The sequence below is a fragment of the Erpetoichthys calabaricus genome, chromosome 12 (assembly GCF_900747795.2).
Source record: "Erpetoichthys calabaricus chromosome 12, fErpCal1.3, whole genome shotgun sequence".
In the NCBI taxonomy this organism is placed as follows: Eukaryota; Metazoa; Chordata; class Cladistia; order Polypteriformes; family Polypteridae; genus Erpetoichthys; species Erpetoichthys calabaricus.
This window is the reverse complement of record NC_041405.2, coordinates 41,562,424-41,581,868: the sequence shown is the minus strand read 5'-3', so window position 1 is coordinate 41,581,868 and position 19,445 is coordinate 41,562,424. Positions and strand designations below refer to the sequence as shown.

Below are 19,445 nucleotides of genomic sequence, written 5' to 3'. Positions count from 1 at the left end.
GCGCAGAGGGCTTATTATGACCTTACCAAGGAGCAGGCTGCCAACTATGATAAAGTGGAGGTGTATAAACGCTACGGTGTATCAGTGGCACAGCAGGCAAGAGAATGGCGGGAGTGGAGGTTTGGGGCAAAGTCGGGTGCTGGCTACGGCCAGATGTAAATAGAGCCCAAAGAATGGCTGAGCTCCTTGCTTATGGGACCTTCATTCATGCTCTCCCTGACCAACTTGCCCAGCATGTCCACAAACAAGAAGTAACCTCCATGGACAACCTCATAGAGGTAGTCAAGCAGCACTGGGTGGTTTTCAAATCAGACAGGTCAGAACGGTCCACTTGTCAATCCTGACAGGTTCGTGTACCTTATTCTGAGCCTATCTATCTATCTATCTATCTATCTATCTATCTATCTATCTATCTATCTATCTATCTATCTATCTATCTATCTATCTATCTATCTATCTATCTATCTATCTATCTACCCGTCCATTTACAAAAGTCTCTGCCCGAAAGAAAGAAAAATCGCTCCTCCCTCCCCGCTGTTTCAAGTGTGACACATGATTCCTGCATGCCCAATTACGGAGCCCATGAATTGTTCTAACGGCAAGGGAGAGAGGTATTGTGCTTTAGTCAACCCTTTGTCTCTCCTTTATATGAGAGTAGTAATACTTAATGGGTATAAGACGACAGTGATGTTTGATTCTGGGAGTAACATTTCTATTGGTGCTTGCCATTATGCTTTGCCACGACAGTGGTTAAAAATCAAGATCAGTCTAAAATATACAGTATTCACAGGGAAACTCGTTATTACAAATCTGCCTCATGTGTCATCTCAGTGGATAACGTAATGAAAAGTATGGTGGTTTCTGTGTTTTACCCAATCCGCCGTATCCCATGATACTAGGTTGGGACTGGTCTGACAGGTACGGCGGTAGAAACATTATTACTCCCTGTACAAATGTAGGCTTGTTAATGGATGGGGATAACTCTAATCCAACTACCTCCATGCTGTGTATTACAACACATAGGACCAATGTAGCCACTCAATCTGATGGAGATGAGGGGCCTTCAGGTACTCTGAGAGGCATTCCAACTCATGGAGGACATTGACGGTCTGAAACTCCACCCATTGAGGTCAGCCAAGATCCCATTCATGAATTAGTTTCTCAGTTTAGGTTAACACTGTCCTCCTTTAAAAGGGAGCAATGGAACGATCATTCCTTAAAATCTGCAAGAAATGCGGTAGTTTCGGTAAATGGACAATCGTCCTAAGCGAGAGTGAGCAAAAACGGCTGAAGTGGAATTGGAATTTATGCAAATGATGGATTTGGGGGTAAGAGAAGAAAGCTACAGCCCATGGTCTAGTCCAATCGTCTTAGTTCTTAGTGTCTCCCCTGTCACTTCCGGTCCATTCTTGATGACATCACTTCTGGCTCATTGTGACGACGTCACTTTTTTCTGGTCCTTCGATGATGATGTCACTTCTGGCTCTTCAAGATGACATCACTTCCGATATCCATTAACGTTTTTCCATCATTTCCTGCCAATTCATTTCCTGCAGCCATTTTGTATAAAAATGATCAATCCACTACTGTATGCTGTCAACTCTTTGGTTTTTTCAACTACTATTAACCCAAATTTCGCTGATTATACGGGGCAATTCCCCAAGTCATTTTTGCAGTTTTGCGTATCTTATATATATATATATATATACGGTGATAAGAAATATATATATATATATATATACGGTGATAAGAAATATATATATATATATATTATATATATATATATATATATATATATATATTCACGGCATTCATAGTCTGTGTCACAATCTGATTGTATGGGTGGTTACCTACCAGGTAACGCTTGTGGTTGGCCAGCAATCTGCTAACATCCGCCACGGTGCCCTCAGTTTGTGAGGAGCAGATCATAGAATGGTTGAAATAGTTTACTGTCAAATAAATGCAAAGAGTACATGACACGTGTTTCGCCCTCATTCTGGGTTCATCAGGTGTACACACTCCACTGCACTCCCTCTCGGGAATCGAACCGTGTCGCGTACTCTTTGCATTTATTTGACAGTAAACTATTTCAACCATATATATATATATATATATATATATATATATATATATATATATATATATATATATATAGATATATATAGTAAGGTTTCTAAACTCGTTTGAGGCTCCCCCCAATGAGACGACACACCAAACAGTGTCCCAAAGTGCGATTGCAGCGTCTATGGAAGTCAGCCTCCCAGTACTGGAGTAGCTTGCCGCAAAAACAAATCCAAAAAGATCACGATCGCACTATGAGCACCTGCCGTCGATGGGTGATGCAAGGAACATTGTAAATGCATGGAACAGTATTACTTGGCCACTAACATGACCACGACCCTGCCTGATTGCTGTGTCTGTGTATAGGAGAGTGTTAGGTCCCGTTACAATAAATAACCGTGCTGTTCCTGTTTCAAGCTGAATAAAGTTGGTTTTGCTAAAGTACTAAGACTTAGCCTCGTGGATTGGGGTGCAAGACAGGGACTCACACGTCACAATATACTATATATATATATATATATATATCCATCCATCCGTCCATTTTCTAACCCGCTGAATCCAAACACAGGGTCACGGGGGTCCGCTGGAGCCAATCCCAGCCAACACAGGGCACAAGGCAGGAAACAATCCTGGGCAGGGTGCCAACCCATCGCAGGACATATATATATATATATATAAAGCAAACAACAATAAAAACTTCTGGCTTGAATACTGGACGGAGGCAGCTGTCAATAACTGACTTGTAGGTCACAGTAAAACCTATCCAGATGTACATTTGAGGGCATTAACATTTGACTGCCGCAGGTCCAGCTTGTTGTGTCCACAAAAGGTCCGTGTGTTTATAAGAATGTTACTGAGTTTAAAAATAAACTTCAACAGGATGATCCAACCCCTACCTAGGTAGTAATATGGACAAATTCAGTCAGCATTTCAAAGTCTGGATCATACATTTAAGCTTTATAATTGTAATGTGCTTCCACCTTATTTTTCATTCATGTTTATCTCCAGACCCTCGCCTTCTTTTTCCACTCCATCTGATCATATTAAATGAAACCCATCCAGCCTTGAATAGCATCTGAAGTAGGAGGTTCAAGCCAGTTTGCTGCAGTAAAAAAAGTGCCACAGCACCTAAACTCGCTGTAACTCGCCATGAGATGTGACAGTTCTTTCAACGTAAACACCTATCGAACATTCCTTACAGTATATGGAGGTTGTCCAGCTTTGAATCCTTCCACCTTACTTTTGTCCTCAATTTGTATATTTGCTCTTTCCAGCCTCAGATGAACTGCTTCCCTGATAAGGTGTGAGGGAGTTCTTTCAGCAGTAGTGATTGCAGTGCTACCAGCTGAGTATGTGAATATTTAATATATCCGAGTTTATATTCCACAAGTCTCTTACTGTATATACTCATATGAAGATGTAACACATTCTTAGATCCACTATGCTTACACTGTAACATCTCTCAATCTTGGGTCTGCAATGACAGCAGCATATTTTCAAATTTTTAAAAACTTTTAGAAATAAGTAACAAGCTAAGGCCAAGTTTTAACATTATTGATTATTAACATTCATTAAAAATGAAAGTTTATTTAAAAAAAAAACAAGAGATTCTGTACAAAGGCTGCCACATGAATTTTGTACCTGCAAGTAAACAGTATTCTCACATATACGCAAGTACACACACACACACTGTAGTTAGCCATGCTATGTGACATAGGTAAACCAAAATAACGAACAGGTGACCTTCAATGATAACACACAATAAAAAACACTATTTGTATTATTTTTTGTATTATTTTTTATTACAGCGCACTGAAAATAAAATGGAAACGTTCAGTGTTCTTATATTTACAGTGAGAATCTATATTTTAGACACATGTACATGAACATGGTACAAAAACTGACCTGAAGTTTTATCAACATATTAAACTATACACAGTAAATAAATAAAATCAATCCATCCTTAAGATAAGCATATTTAGTTTGTCTCTTACCTTAACTGTAAATATCTGTTCGGAATCATCCAGGAGAAGCACTTTCAGGATCATCATTCCATAATTTGTTCCTTTTTCTTTTGCAATAGCAGTCTTTTCATGGGACTTTATGAAGTCCAGTTTAACTCTGCTGTCACACATTGCAAATGTTCAGCTGAGTAATTACCGCTGTAATAAAAATAAAGGTTTTAATATGACAGTTCAGAGTCAACAGTGAAACTGTTTAGGATGTGTAAGGAAAGCAAAGAACCAAAAAAAGAAAAAAAACTCTAACACAATCATATGAATAAGGTGCATAACTTCCGACTATGTCAATGAGTGGGACAGATTTTAAATTGAATCTCCTTTTTTGTAACAGGAGTTCTAACCATTGCACCAACAGGTAGAAATGTATCACAAATTTGTTCTGTTATTTGTTATTATTAAATTTGTCATTACTGAGAAAATATTAGGGAAGTGGCTAGTTTTTCTGCCTTAAACATCCATCATTTTGGTTTTCAATCTCATGCTTGTTTGTTTTCCTAAGTTAGTATGGATTATTCTCTGGACCCTCCAGTTTTCCTTCTATATTCTAAACATGTGTGTTGTATGTTAGTTAGAGAATTCAAGTAGTCAAAGTTTGAGTGAATTCCTGCGATGCAATGGATTGGGTTTACCAGAGACATTCCTCAGAAAAAGGCTAAAGCCCTACCTATGGTGGCTGAGTTCTTAATGTGCAGAAAATATAGATTCGTTAATCTATGTGATAGGTCCTGCTGTACTGTAGCTTTATGTTTTTGTTGTATTTAAAATACCTGGGAGTTTGATTGTGTATCAATATATTAATAATTATTATTATGGTAGGTTAACTACTTTTGCTGATCGATCAAAAGATACTGATTAGTAGATTTTGTGCCTGAATTGGAGATGACAGTAAAGAAAAGACTATCACAATCAGTAGATAGATAGATAGATAGATAGATAGATAGATAGATAGATAGATAGATAGATAGATAGATAGATAGATAGATAGATAGATAGATAGATAGATAGATAGATAGATAGATAGATAGATAGATAGATACTTTATTAATCCCAAGGGGAAATTTACATACTCCAGCAGCAGCATACTGATAAAAAACAATATTAACTTAAAGAGTGATATAAATGCAGGTAAAACAGACAATAACTTTGTATAATGTTAACGTTTACTAAACCCCATAAACGGTTTTAATTGAAGAGTCGCATGGTGTGGGGGAGGAATGAACTCCTCAGTCTGTCAGTGGAGCTGGACGGTGACAGCAGTCTGTCTCTGAAGCTGCTCATCTGTCTGGAGATGACACTGTTTAGTGGATGCAGTGGATTCTCCATGATTGACAGGAGCCTGCTGAGCGCCCGTCGCTCTGCCACAGATGTCAAACTGTCCAGCTCCGTGCCTACAATAGAGCCTGCCTTCCTCACCAGTTTGTCCAGGCGTGAGGCGTCCCTCTTCTTAATGCTGCCTCCCCAGCACACCACCGCGTAGAAGAGGGCACTCGCCACAACCGTCTGATAGAACATCTGCTGCATCTTATTGCAGATGTTGAAGCACGCCAGCCTTCTAAGGAAGTATAGTCGACTCTGTCCTCTCTTGCACAGAGCATCAGTATTGGCAGTCCAGTCCAATTTATCATCCAGTAGAGGAAAATAATCAAGGTAAAACTTCTATATGTTTAGATTCCTTTTCCCTTTAAATGAATCTTAAAACAGGTTACTCTGTAGATCAAATTTATTATTGCAAATTCATCAGAGTTTATTTATTTTATAAAGAATTGTTCTATAATTTGGTTTCTTCTGGCTCTTTACATGTATGGGTTAAGAATGGAATTAGAAGATTGAGTACCTTGCTAAAAAAGCTGTTGAAAATTCAGCTGTGGAGTTTCCAGTTTGCAAAGTAGAACCTAATGGATTAGAGGTGTTAAGTCAAGATTTAGGGGATTATTAGCATACATTAAAACATGTTTGTAGAATACATAAATCTTTTTGGAAAACATCAATCAGGGTAGTGTAGATTTTGTCAGCAAGATAAAAGTTTATCATCATGCAGAAAGAGATTACTTTTTGTTATTTTCAAAGTATAGGGCTTTTTGGAGTAGATTAATTTTAATCTAAAAAGAAGTCCAAAGACATGCAGGTTAGGTGGATTGGCGATTCTAAATTGGCCCTAGTGTGTGCTTGGTGTGTGGGTGTGTTTGTGTGTGTCCTGCAGTGGGTTGGCACCCTGCCTGGGATTGCTTCCTGCCTTGTGCCCTGTGTTGTCTGGGATTGGCTCCAGCAGACCCCCGTGACCCTGTGTTCGGATTCAGCGGGTTGGAAAATTGATGGATGGATGGAAGAAGAATATTTTTTTTAATTGCTGCTACTGATGGAGATATCGAATTAGCCTCTCAGCAGCAACTTTCAACAGGCCTAGAGTGTTGCCTTTCTAGATGGCAATGTCTTCTTTTCCAGCACCTGGGAGGAACACGTCTTCAAAGTCTTCTGCACCATCCATGATGCTGATCCAAATAAATGTTATTTTTGGCTGACTGAGGCTAAATATTTAGGCTACATGGTGGAGAGGGATGGGTCAAACTGCAGTGGTCCAGAGTTACTGCCATTTGAAACTGGCCCACACCACAAACCAATAGGCAAGTCTCAGATTTCTTGAGGTGAGGTACTATTGGTTTGTAGCCCAATTCCTGTGTGGGCCTTGCCTTTAGAACTTACGAAGAAGAGAGCGCCCTATACAATGGCATGTATACCAAAACCTGAGGCCACATTCTGTGATTTAAAGATGGCCTTTATGTCTGCTCCTGTATTGATATTTCCTAACTTTCCTCTGTCTTTCCTCTACAGAACGAAGCCTCAGACAACAATCCATGGAGCTGTGTTGAGCCGGGGTGAACATTCTGTTATGTACATGAGCAGGAAACTGCTGGACTGGTAGATGAAGTACACAGAGATTGAGAGGGAAGCAGTCATGATCAAAAGGGCATTCCTTCAGCTCTCCAGTATTACCTCTTGGGAAGAGAGTTCACCCTGTTGACTGACCATAAATCTCTCCAGTAGCTTTTCTCACACAGGGAATCCAAACCTTTAGTCATCCGCTGGTTCCTAAGCCTCATCCCTTCAAATTCATGGTCCAACACAGACAGGGAGCCCTCTGTGTCAATGTGGATGCTTTCTCCCAGATCCATGACCTTTTGGCTAAGTCCACCCGACTCTTGGTGGCTGGGCTGATTGGGATGGACTTGTTACATATGTGCACCAGAGGGTCAACAAGCGATACCACCCTGGGACATGAAGAGGCATGGTCACTAATGCTGTCATCTTGTATTCAGCCCACAGCTCTGTGAAGACAGCTACTGAAGGAAACTGACTCCTCCCCTTACAGTCAGAGGACTAATTCAAGATGCTCCTTGAAGGACTCATCTCATTGGATTGTAGAACCATTAGAAAATTCTACACCAGGCTCACCATTCAGATGAAAACAACACTACTGAGAGAGACACTGGAGCCTTATCTTTTTTTTGTCTTTATTGAAGTCAACTCCATTGAGCACTATAGCTTTTGTTGCAAAGCCTTTATTAAAAGGGGCAACAGGGATGGCATTCTTTGGACTTGCGCCATACCTTGCGTGACCACAGGACATAAATGTACTAGTTTCAATATTGTTTATATAGGGCTTAAAACAATTCTAATGATGAATTGTACAAAACAATACAATATATTCTAATATAAGTATGTTGTTGCTACACTATAGTTGTGTGATGAATGACAGAATCTTTAGTAACAGAGTTCTCATTCTCTGAAATAGTTTTAACTGCAAAATAATCATAATTGAAGTGAGACTCGTGATTCATAGTGTTCTTGCGGATGCAATTTAAACATGTATCAGTGTAAGCAAAGTTAAAGATGCTGGCAACATCATGCAGGACAGTCAAGCTCTTAAGTAGTGCAACCGAGCTCAGCTGAATTGATTTTCTCAAGCATATGAATTAATGAATATGATTAATTGAAAATAGTCATTCAAAAAGAATGAATCATTTACATATCTCAGATCACTCATGCAGCTATGAAATATGCATTTGCCATTTTGAATGATTATATGAAATTTGGAACTTTTAAAATTAAAATATTTCTCTTACTTTTTAAACAAAGCACTAGATGTGAATGTAATTCTTAATATTCACTACTTTGTTCTATTATTATTTTGGAATGTTAAAAAAAGACAGTGACCAATATGGGGCTTCTGTAATAGGGTGCTGCTTGCACAGTGCCAGTAAGTAAGAACAGAGAGTAAATACATTTAAGAATAAGCATACGAATAAATGATAATTAGAGGAGATGGTAATGAAAAAGAGAACTTTTTTGTCAACAGTAATGTGGATTAGACTTGATATATAATAAACTACTGAACGGAGTTTCTACTTTGTATTTGTTTTCTGTTCCTCTAATCAGCATCAAACTATAGCAACTGTGACAAAAGCCGCTATAGCAGCACTCAACCTGACACAGACAGACATGGGAGGCACACTTATAAAAACACAAGTTCTTATTTTTTTTTCCTGTGGGCAACGTCTTCCCCATTTACCACAGGCACAACACAGTTCCAAAGCACCAACACCACAATACATAATTCTTTAACTTTCTCTTTCTTTTTCTTTCTCCTCCACTCCTCTCCAGCAAGCTTTGTCTCCCTCCTCCAGTGCTAATGCCTCCTTTTATAGCCCACTTTCAGTCTTCAATTTAGGTATTAATACCAAATGTATGCACTTAATGTATGTTACCTGCTGTCATGCATGTGCTTCAGAGGATCTGTTCATGGGCTCAGTTGAGTTATGTGATAACCCACCAGGGTGTGAGCGGGCACTGTTGCTAACATTCTCGTCTCCTTCTCTCCCCACAACACAGAGAATCCACCCAGTGAGGGCACTTAGCCTTGGTCCTTCCAGTTTGCACATTACAAGGAGCCTGGCTGCCCGGAAAAACTCATCACTTTTCACTTAGTGCAACCTGTCGGACAAAGCTCCATGGAATGACGCTTGCCAAAATAGCTTACTGTTTGTTTATTATTGTGCCTGAGTGGTGTTTTCCTTAGCACCTTATTTGCATTAAATTGATGACCTAGTTGGAGTCCCAACTTTTCGTTGTTGCCCAACCTGTCATTCCTGTATGCGGCCACATTGCCTTAGTGTGTAGCCAATCTATTTTTTCTATAAAAAGGATGTGAAGTGTGTTGTGCAACATAACTAGTTAAGGCAACGTTACCAAAAAGCCAACCATCACACACAGCATGACTGTGAAGTCTACATCCCACTCTACTCTTTGATAAAATAAAGGAATTGTGGGTTAAGCTGGGCCACCTGGCAACAATGTTACGTATTACTTGTATATTAAGAGAAAGAAAGTGCTTTCTGTAATGGTGCCATTATCACAACATTTGCGCAGTAAATTGTGCTGATTAGATATGGAAGATCAGCCAACACTGCAAAATGCCTTTCACCCTCCTCATTCTGACCGTAATGAAATAGGATGTATCTGGATAGCACCTTAATTATACCCAGGGCCTGAAATGGACTTATATGCAATCATACACCTTAGTAGCACTTCCCTGGTAGTAAACATCAGAGAAAATCTCATTCCTTAGATATAGGAGTGTGCAAAATTTGCCAGTCATTCTGTCCGAGCTGAAGGTAATGATCACCGCTCTCGGGGGCGACATAAAGGAGCTCAAGAATAATACAGAAAAGGATATAATGATATAAGGAAAAAAATAAAGGACATACACAAGACAAACAAGAAGCTGCTTCAGGATATTAAAGACCAGGAGAAATGTTTAAGTAATTGTTTGAGGCAACCTTTAAAGGTATCCTAGAAAAATTGAGGAAAAAAATATAGGAAAATGAGAATAAACTTAGAGCACTTGGTGCTCAGTTTGAAAACATTAAGCAAACCTACACGACTCACATTGAAATAGTTGAACAAGTGGACTCTACCGCTGATGGAAAAGCAGTGGCTACATATTCCGAATGCAAAGTTAGACAGACTAGCTGCACTGGAAGATGGATTCAGAAGGAATAATATCCAATTTGAAGGTCTCCCTGAAAAACATTAAAGTCCAAACCCTGTGAAGTTCATAGCTGAATTATTCTCTAAAATAATTGGAGAGGACTTTGAATCAGACACAGAGACAGCAGCAGCATACCGCATATGTTGATCAAATGCCTCAAAACCTAAAAGCTTCATTGTGTGTTTTGAAAAATTACAATCCAAATTAAATATAATGTTACTAATGTTCTCAGACAGAAACAAGAGATTATATTTAAAAATAACCACATTCATATTTTTCCTGATTTCTCACCTTCAACAGCTGCTAAATGTGCCACATTCTACAGAATTAAACAGCGCTTACAGAAAGCCGAGATCAGATACAGCTTCTTGTATCCTGCCAAACTGAAAGTGGACATTCAAAGCAAGTTCTACATTTTTACTTCTCCAGAGGAAGCAAAAAAAAAAGATCTAAGAAAACTGATCCCGAAACATCTTGATTGTGAGTCCCATTGTGTACTGGCAAGGCCAGGATGATCTTACCTTTTGTTTGATCCACTCACAATGAGACTGGTGCCACAATTATACATCCTATTTCCTTCTCGGTCATTTTTTTGTTTACATTTTAATGACAATTATATGTATGTATGTATGTATGTGTATGTGTATATATATATGTATATATATACATATATTTTTTTTTCTTCCTCCAAAGGGGATTGTTTAACATCGTACCCTTGGTTTATTGTACTAGGGCTTACTATCACACATTATCCGCTTATCCATGGCTACTGTTTAACATCATTCCCTGGGTTCTACTCTTTCCCGACTGTTTAAGATGAAATTTTATCTTTATAATATTTGGACTTTATTTTCAATAGATATCTCTATTTTAATCCTTATGCACTGCTGCTGGGGAGCATGTTTTGTTTTGGACATACACTGTCTGTAGGTATGTCAGAGAACTGGGACTTAGTGAAGTGTGGTCTAGCCTCATGTGGGGAGGAAAAATGGGGGGAGGGGGCTTTTTGGGGGGGGGGAGAAAACTAGCTATTTATAATCTTTATAATCCTTGTAACTGTAAGTGACAACCTAACAATAGGCAAAATTTGGAAATTAAGGTCAAAGCTATCTTATGTAATAATGTACTTAAATTAAGACTACAAAATATCAACAAACATTCAGAGAGAATGTCTCCATGACCAAACAGTTAACTTTGTGAGCTGGAATGTTAAAGGTCTCAATCAAGAATTAAAGAAAAAGAAGGTATTGTCTCATCTAACAGGTCTAAACGCAAAAACAGTATTTTTACAGGAGACCAATTTATTAATACTAGAATCCATGAAGCCTACAAAAAAACTCGTAATCCTGGCCCACCTTAAATTCCTTCACACCTCTCCATTAGCGTCTTTTGTTTTGCAAATGTGTCGATCAGCACAAGCAGCAAGCAGCCTGCTGCCCCTTCCCCCGCCTTGATAGAGTTCAACTTGGGCACAAATTTCTCCCAGATTAAACCAAAACTTCTTGTCTGCGTGTGAGCTGCCTGGAATTGTATGAGGTAAATAATACAGTATATCGTTATTTGGAATACATGCATTTCATGCGTGTTCCATGTCTACAAAGATCTGGGTAAGTGTAGGATGAAAGGAAATGCAAGGCAAGAAATGATGAACACATACCTAAAGCAGAAACTTTTTCCATGTTATACTAATAATGCCGTGAAGTGTAAAATGTGTGAGGACTTTAGACCGAGAATACAGCCAAAAAAAAAAAAAAAAGCATTTGATTTATATGTTGCTGTCAATGAGTTACAAACGCAAACTGAAATGTCAATTGACAGGGAGTTGATATGTGTTGTTGAATAGTGCAGAGGTAAGAACTGCTGCCTTATATCCCAAAGGTCCTGGGTTTGAGACCGGGTGCTCTGTGTTTTGAGTAGTGAGCTGCAATTATTATTATCTATATATATATATATATATATATATATATATATATATATTCACTAAGCCAGGAGACAAGTAGCCGACCATGGAAAGCACGCCGGAAGGGGCGTGGAGACAAGTAGCCGACCATGGAAAGCACACCGGTAGGGGCGTGGATTATATAATTCACTAAGCCAGGAGACAAGTAGCCGACCATGGAAAGCACACTGGAAGGGGCGTGGATTCACTAAACCGCCGACAAGTAAGACGCCAATGGCGCACGCAGGAAGGAGCCACGCCCGGCAACTCTTAGACCATTGGATACGACGAAAAAAATCACAGTCACGCCCACCAACTCGGACGCGACGCCTCGAAAAACATGCCGTCATTTCTGTTTGTCTGTGCCACATTCCACATGCAGCTCTGAGCTACGTTGACTTTTCATTAGTCAACCTCAGTGGAATCTTGGTTCACACAGAGGCAGCGCGAGAGACAGAGCCGCGCACACACACACACACACACAGAGGCAACGCCAGAGAGAGACAGAAGCATACACAGGCAGCGCGTGAGAGAGAGCCACGCACACATACAGAGGCAGCGCCACAGAGAGACAGAGGCACACACAGGCAGCGCAAGAGAGAGCCGCGCAATCCTTTAAAACTGAAGTTAAAACACAATGAAGGAAGCAGTCTTTAAAAATCAATAAGCCCTGTGCCTCTTTTTCATTAGCGTCTCACCTGCTTCAGGCCCTGCAACAGTCGAGACGCTCTCTCTGCAGCTGACCTTCTCTGTGCCTGACTCCACTACTGTCAGTCGCCTGATTAAAAATGGCCTTTTGAATGTGAGCTATGGACCCGCTATACCACAGGAACACATTGCCTTCGAGCCTGCTCTCGCTCACTCTTAACGTACCGGCTTTCTCTCTCTCTCCTCACTCACTCACACATTGCACAGGGGAGAAATGCCCGAAGCACGAGTCAACACTGTGAGTGCGATGATTATTTATTTAAAAATGGGTTTTTGAAGGGGAGCTGTGGACCCGCTATACCACAGGATCACCTGTGACATTGCCTTCACATTGTTTTCCTTTTCTTTATAATCCTGTTGAGCAGATCAGACACCCAGGCAAACAACACTGAATAATCAATAGCTCCAACTACTTTGCCCGCCCCCACTCCTCACCTGAGTCGGTTTCGTCTCTGTTCAGCAGTGTTTGCCAAACTCGGTCCTGGTGAACCCCTGTGGCTGCAGGGTTTTGTTCCAACCAGATTCCTAATCATTAATGCCGGTGAAACTCATCCGGGATAAGTCGGTTTTTCAAACGCAGCCGTGTAGCAGATTAGTCTAGCAAGATGTAATAATCCGAGATGAATGCGTGCCCTCGCGCTGAGTGAAAAGCCAATATATATTGAGTTTACAAAACATGATCACCAAGTCTTTGATAGGCTGCAACAAAATGATGAAAGAACGGGCGCATTTTTTTCACACAAGCTGAGTGAGTGGGTGTTAGTTAGTTAATTAGCAATTCGAAGGATTAAAAAACATCGAAAAAGCGGCGCGGATTGGTTTGCACAGTGTAAAACAGTTTGTCGCGGATAATTTGCTATCCACACAGGGACGAACCGGGAAGTGAACCCACAATCTTCCACTGTCTCCTTACTGCAAAGCAGCCGTACTACTACAGCGCCACAAGGCAGTTAAACAATGCACCGGGCCACATGTTCATTTTTTCCCCTGTGCTTAAAAGACATTAAAAAACTGTTTCTCAACTGTGACTCCCGAACAACTCAGTACGCGAAAAGCGGCCAGAATCGCAAACAACAATCAAAACTCTACGTGACTCATAGGTAGTGAAGGGCCGTTCTATACTCAGGTTTCGACACTGTGTCGAGCTTTCGAAGCACTGCAGATTTTAATACTTGATCGAATAATGACATCTGTGATTTAAGGATTTCACATTTTCTTTCTCAAATGTGCTTACCTATATCATGGCAAAGTACAGGGATAAACCTTTATTTTCTGTCTACTCCGTTTTAATTAAGACAGACCAAACAAAACATTTAAGGCTATTAAATGTGATCTCAAGAAAAGATCAGAGTTAATGATAATACTAATAACAGGAGCGATTATAATGATACAGTGCAAAAGTAAATACTAATTGAAAGAGCCGGGAATGCATGAGGTGAGGCGTCTTATTTTGTTTAACTCTTGCTATCGTATAGTGCATTCTGCCTGTCGGCATTAGTTATATTTATATTTTTTAGACATCAGACACTAGAAGCTACTGACGAACCCTTCTCTTCGTTGTCAGTCTGTAGCTACGAAAAAATAAAAGCAATACGACTTTTAACAGACGTCATTGAAATGTATCATAAGTTTCTGTAACGTTAATGAAAATGGCCAGAAGGTGTCACGTGACAGGTGAGTGTCAAATGCTTCGAAGCTTCTATTCGATTTCCGACACAATTGCTTCAAACATGTTGATGCTTCTCAAGGCTTCACTCTGCCCATCACTACTGTACTCACAAGTTACTGAACGAGAAATCAGCAGACTAGCATGACGAATGGGGCGTAATGGGCGTCCTTCCCCTCTCCTCCGGATTTTTCAAATGTTCATTTTTTCCCTGTGCTTAAAAATCATTTAAAAAGCGGCCTGATTATGTGGCGTATGGTACGCCACGGGTTGGCTAGTTATTATTATTATCATAATATAATAAAAACATACATTTAATTTGAGTCTGTAACACCCAGTGTAAATTTTGGCTACTTGTAAAAGTTAGTGCTTGGTTTTTTATTATTCAGTTTTATGACGTTCACATGGTAAAACAAATGTGCCTCTCCTTTTCTGAGTTGATGGCATTTATCTCCATTCTGTTCACAAGAGCAGCAATGACCACAGTGGGCTGTGGCTGATACCTGCTCAGAACTATTTGTTGTCAGTCAAAGATACAATGTCCCGTGACCGCTATCAGACTGGACCAATGCAGGACCATAATAACAGACAGCTTCTTCACAACGCTTTCGCCGGCTAATAGATTGCTGCATCGCAACGCAACTCTGCTTGGCACCATAAAGTAAAATGGTACTTTCACTTGCAGCTAAAGTCATTTTAGGATGCGAGCAATTTGCCACGCTAGTATTTAGATCAGGCAGTGTCATGTATGCATCCAAGAAGAAGAAGAAGCCTTTGATTTTAGTCTGTAACAGCTGGTGTAGAGTTTTGCTACCTGTAAAAAGTATCGCTGAAGATAGAGTTAGCAGAGACACAAATGCTGCTGAATCATGTTCTGCTTGGTATCTTGTTGTCACTTCAGTTTTTTGTTATTCAATTTCATTCTTGAATAAAAGCACACTTGTTTTGTTATATCTTTGTGAAAGTGTTTATTTTATATTCCAGTAACCACTTGAATGAGATCAAATCTGTCTCTGCCTCTCTCGTGCACACACACACATTCATTTGAAAATGCTATGCCATTTGAAAGTGGTTTTTTTTTTATCTTACCTGCACTCCATTGCATATTGAGAAAGTGCTTCATTTGATAATATTACAAGAGCAAACTGGATTTATTAAAGGCAGACACTTAGTTTCCAACCTTCGTAGCCTGTTTAATGTAATATATTCATCCACAAAAACCTAACACCATGGAGATATTATTATCTATTTTCAATACATTTTAATTTGTCCTGAACATATGTGCATGGATCAAAAAAATTAAAGGAACACTTTGAAAACACATCAAATCTCAATGGTGAAAAAATCACGCTAGCTATCTATACTGACATGGACTGGTTAATGTGTTAGGAATGAAAGGATGCCACATCATTTGATGGAAATGAAAATTATCAACCTACAGAGGGCTGAATTCAAAGACACTCTGAAACATGATCCTAATGAGACGCAGATGGTGTGCTGGGGGATCTCCTCCTAGATCTGGAGCAGGGCATCACTGAGCTCCTTGACAGTCTGAGGTGCAACATGGCAGCATCGGATGGAAAAAAAAACATAATGTCCCAGAAGTGTTCTATTGGATTTATGTCAGGCAAGCATGGGGGCCAGTCAATTATATCAATTCCTTCATTCTCAAGGAACTGCCTGCATACTCTCACCACATGAGTCGGGGCATTATCGGGCACCAGGAGGAACCCAGGACCCACTGCACAGGACCCACTGCACCAGCATAGAGTCAGAGAATGGGTCCAAAGATTTCAACAAGATATCTAATGGCGATCAAGGTGCTGTTGTCTAGCCTGTGGAGGTCTGTGCGACCTCCATGGATATGCCTCCTCAGACCATCACCGGTCATGCTGAACAATGTTACAGTTAGCATAACCTTCTCCACGGTTTCTCCAAACCCTTTCATGTCTGTCACATGTGCTCAGGGCGAACCTGCTCTCATCTGTGAAAAGCACAAGGTGCCAGTGATGGACCTGCCAATTCTGGTATTCTATGGCAAATGCCAATCGAGCTCCACGGTGCCAGGCAGTGAGCACAGGGCCCACTAGAGGACAGCCCTCAGACCACCCTCAGGAGGTCTGTTTCTTATTGTTTGGTCAGAGACATTCACACCAGTGGCCTGCTGGAGTTCATTTTGTAGGGCACTGGCAGTGCTCATCCTGTTCCTCTTTGCCCAAAGGATCAGATACCGGTCCTGCTGATGGGTTAAGGACCTCCTACGGCCCCGTCCAGCTCTCCTAAAGTAACTGCCTGTCTCCTGGAATCTCCTCCATGCCCTTGTGACTGTGCTGGAAGACACAGAAAACCTTCTGGCAATGGCACGTATTGATGTGCCACCCTGCAGAAGTTGGACTACCTGTGCAACCTCTGTAGGGTCCATGTATTGCCTCATGCTACCAGTAGTGACACTGACCGTAGCCAAATGTAAAACTAGTGAAAAAACAGTCAGAAAAGATGAGGAGGGAAAATGTTAGTGGCCTCCACCTATTTCACCATTCCTGTTTTGGGGGTTGTCTCATTGTTGGCCCTCTAGTGCACCTGTTGTTAATTTCATTAAAACCAAAGCAGCTGAAACTGATTAACAACCCCTCTGCTACTTAAGTGACCAGATCAATAGCCCAAAAGTTTCATTGACTTGATACTATGATTAAAAAGTGTTCCTTTATTTTTTTTGAGCAGTATATATCAGATCCACAAAATACTGTGCCTGCAGTCCTAACAGCACTAGCAGAATTTCAAAAGATTTATGGACTCAAAATTAATTTAAATAAAAGTGTGTTCTTTCCAGTGAACTCTGTTGCACACAATATTAGACTGGACACCTTCCCTTTTATCATCGCAGATCAGTGTAAATACCTAGGGGTAAACATCACTAGTAAACATAAAGCTGTTTATCAACAAAATTTTGCTGTCTGCATGGAAAAACTTAATCAAAACTTGCATAGATCATCTACTTTTCATCTCACTTTAGCAGGAAGAATAAACACTGTCATAATGAATATCTTTCCTAAGCTTCTTTTTCTATTTGAAAGCATTCCAGTACACATCGATAAATGATTTTTAAGAAGTTAGATTCAATCATGACCTCATTTATTTGGAATTCAAAACATCCACACATCCAAAGACCTAAGGAAGAAGGTGGCATGGCTCCACCTAACTTTCAGTTTTATTACTGGGTGGCAAATATAAAAGATATATAAAAACCTGGACATGGACACAAATAGATGAACATACACAGGCTTGGTCTGCAATAGAAGTAAAATCCTGCAGTACTTCTTTATATTCCTTGCTTTGTATACCAATAAATACAATTATTGCCAATATACTAATGACCCTATTGTGCTTCATTCACTCAGAATATGGAACCAATGTAGGAAATACTTAAAGGCAGGGAAGCTTTTATCTGTAGCACCTGTGCACGATAACCACCTTTTTCCACCCTCTCAAACGTACGCAGTTTTTAATGTTTAGAAAACATATGGAATTAAATCACTTAAGAGATTTGTACATAGATAAAGTCTTTGCATCCTACGAATGATTGCACTCCAAATTTAACTTTCCATCAACACAATTCTTTCACTACCTCCAAATCAGGAACTTTGCTAAACAAAATCTACCCAATTTTCCACACCTTCCACCTACTTCTGTTCTAGAAGAAATATTGATCAGTTTTGAGGACTCAGACAGCATTTCTATAATTTATAAAAACATTTTAAAGTCCCTCCCTTTCAAAGATCCCAGAATACAGTGGGAAAAGGATCTCTCACTCAACATTTCAGAAAAGGAGTGGAAGGCAGCCACACACAGAATTCACCCTAGCTCCATATGCACAAAGCATACAATTATTCAGTTAAAAATCCTTTATCTGTGGTGGGCTGTCGCCCTGCCTGCGGTTTGTTTCCTGCCTTGCGCAGTGTGTTGGCTGGGATTGGCTCCAGCAGACCCCTGTGACCCTGTAGTTAGGTTATAGCGGGTTGGATAATGGATGGATGGATGGAAAATCCTTTATTGAGCACATCTGTCTCGTTTAAAACTGTCCAAAATGTTTCCAGGGCAAGATCCAACCTGTGAACGTTGCAATCAAGTCCCACCCTCATTGGGCCATATGTTTTCAGCAGGCACCAAATTAATACCATTCTGAACGAAAATCTTTAAATGCCTTTTAGACAGCCTTTGGTGTCAATATCACTCCTAATCCATTAACAGCTATGTTTGGTGTACATGTACATGGGCTTAAAGTGGAGAAGGACAAACAAACTCTAATTGCCTTTACTTCACTATTAGCAATACTAGGGTGTTGTACTGTGTTAGAAAATTATGAATGTAGAGAAAAGCCAAGCAAACTGACACCTTTTATTGGCTAACTTAAAAGATTACAATATGCAAGCTTTCGAGGCAACTCAGGCTTGCATATTGTAATCTTTTTAGTTAGCCAATAAAAGGTGTCATTTTGCTTGGCTTTTCACTACATTCACTATTAGCACGTAGATTTATCTTGCTCAACTGGAAGAATCCTAACTCACCTCTTTTAAGTCAGTGGGTAACTGATGTTATATACTACTTGAACAAAACAAATTCTCACTTAAAGGATCTATGCAAAATGTTTTTAAAACCTAGCAGGATCTAATCAATAACATTTTAGAATAAGCATTTAAATTGGGGAAAAGGATTTTCTTCCCTTTAGTTTTTTTTTTTCTTACTGTTAAAGATTTACTCTGTCTGTTGGCCTAGCTCTCTTTCTCATAGGTGGGGGTTGATTTGATTTGAACTTAGTTTTGTCAAGGCTTGCTTGTATGGAATATTACTTGCTTTTGATAAATTCAATAAAATGTTTAAAAAAAGGAATTTATAATTATTAAAGTCTAAATGATTTACTGTAAATTAATTGAACAATTTATCTAGTATTATAAATGCTTTGTAGCATTTCATCATGAAAATGTCATAATCTCAATATAAATCTTA

The 19,445-nt window shown here is 39.7% G+C and overlaps 2 protein-coding genes across 3 annotated transcripts in view; one reads left to right on the top strand and one right to left on the bottom strand.

The window, feature by feature from the left end:
• Window positions 1-19,445, top strand: part of LOC127529743 (craniofacial development protein 2-like) — a 928,907-nt gene that overhangs the window by 394,032 nt on the left and 515,430 nt on the right. The gene's annotated exons all lie outside the window — the stretch shown is intronic.
• LOC114662104 (FERM domain-containing protein 7) overlaps window positions 1-19,445 on the bottom strand; it is a 250,094-nt gene that overhangs the window by 229,196 nt on the left and 1,453 nt on the right. For both annotated transcript variants that reach the window (XM_051934369.1, XM_051934368.1), the window contains exon 2: window positions 4,056-4,223. In XM_051934369.1, the coding sequence (XP_051790329.1) occupies window positions 4,056-4,196 (141 nt within the window). In that variant the 5' untranslated portion in view covers window positions 4,197-4,223. The remainder of the gene's footprint in view (window positions 1-4,055; window positions 4,224-19,445) is intronic.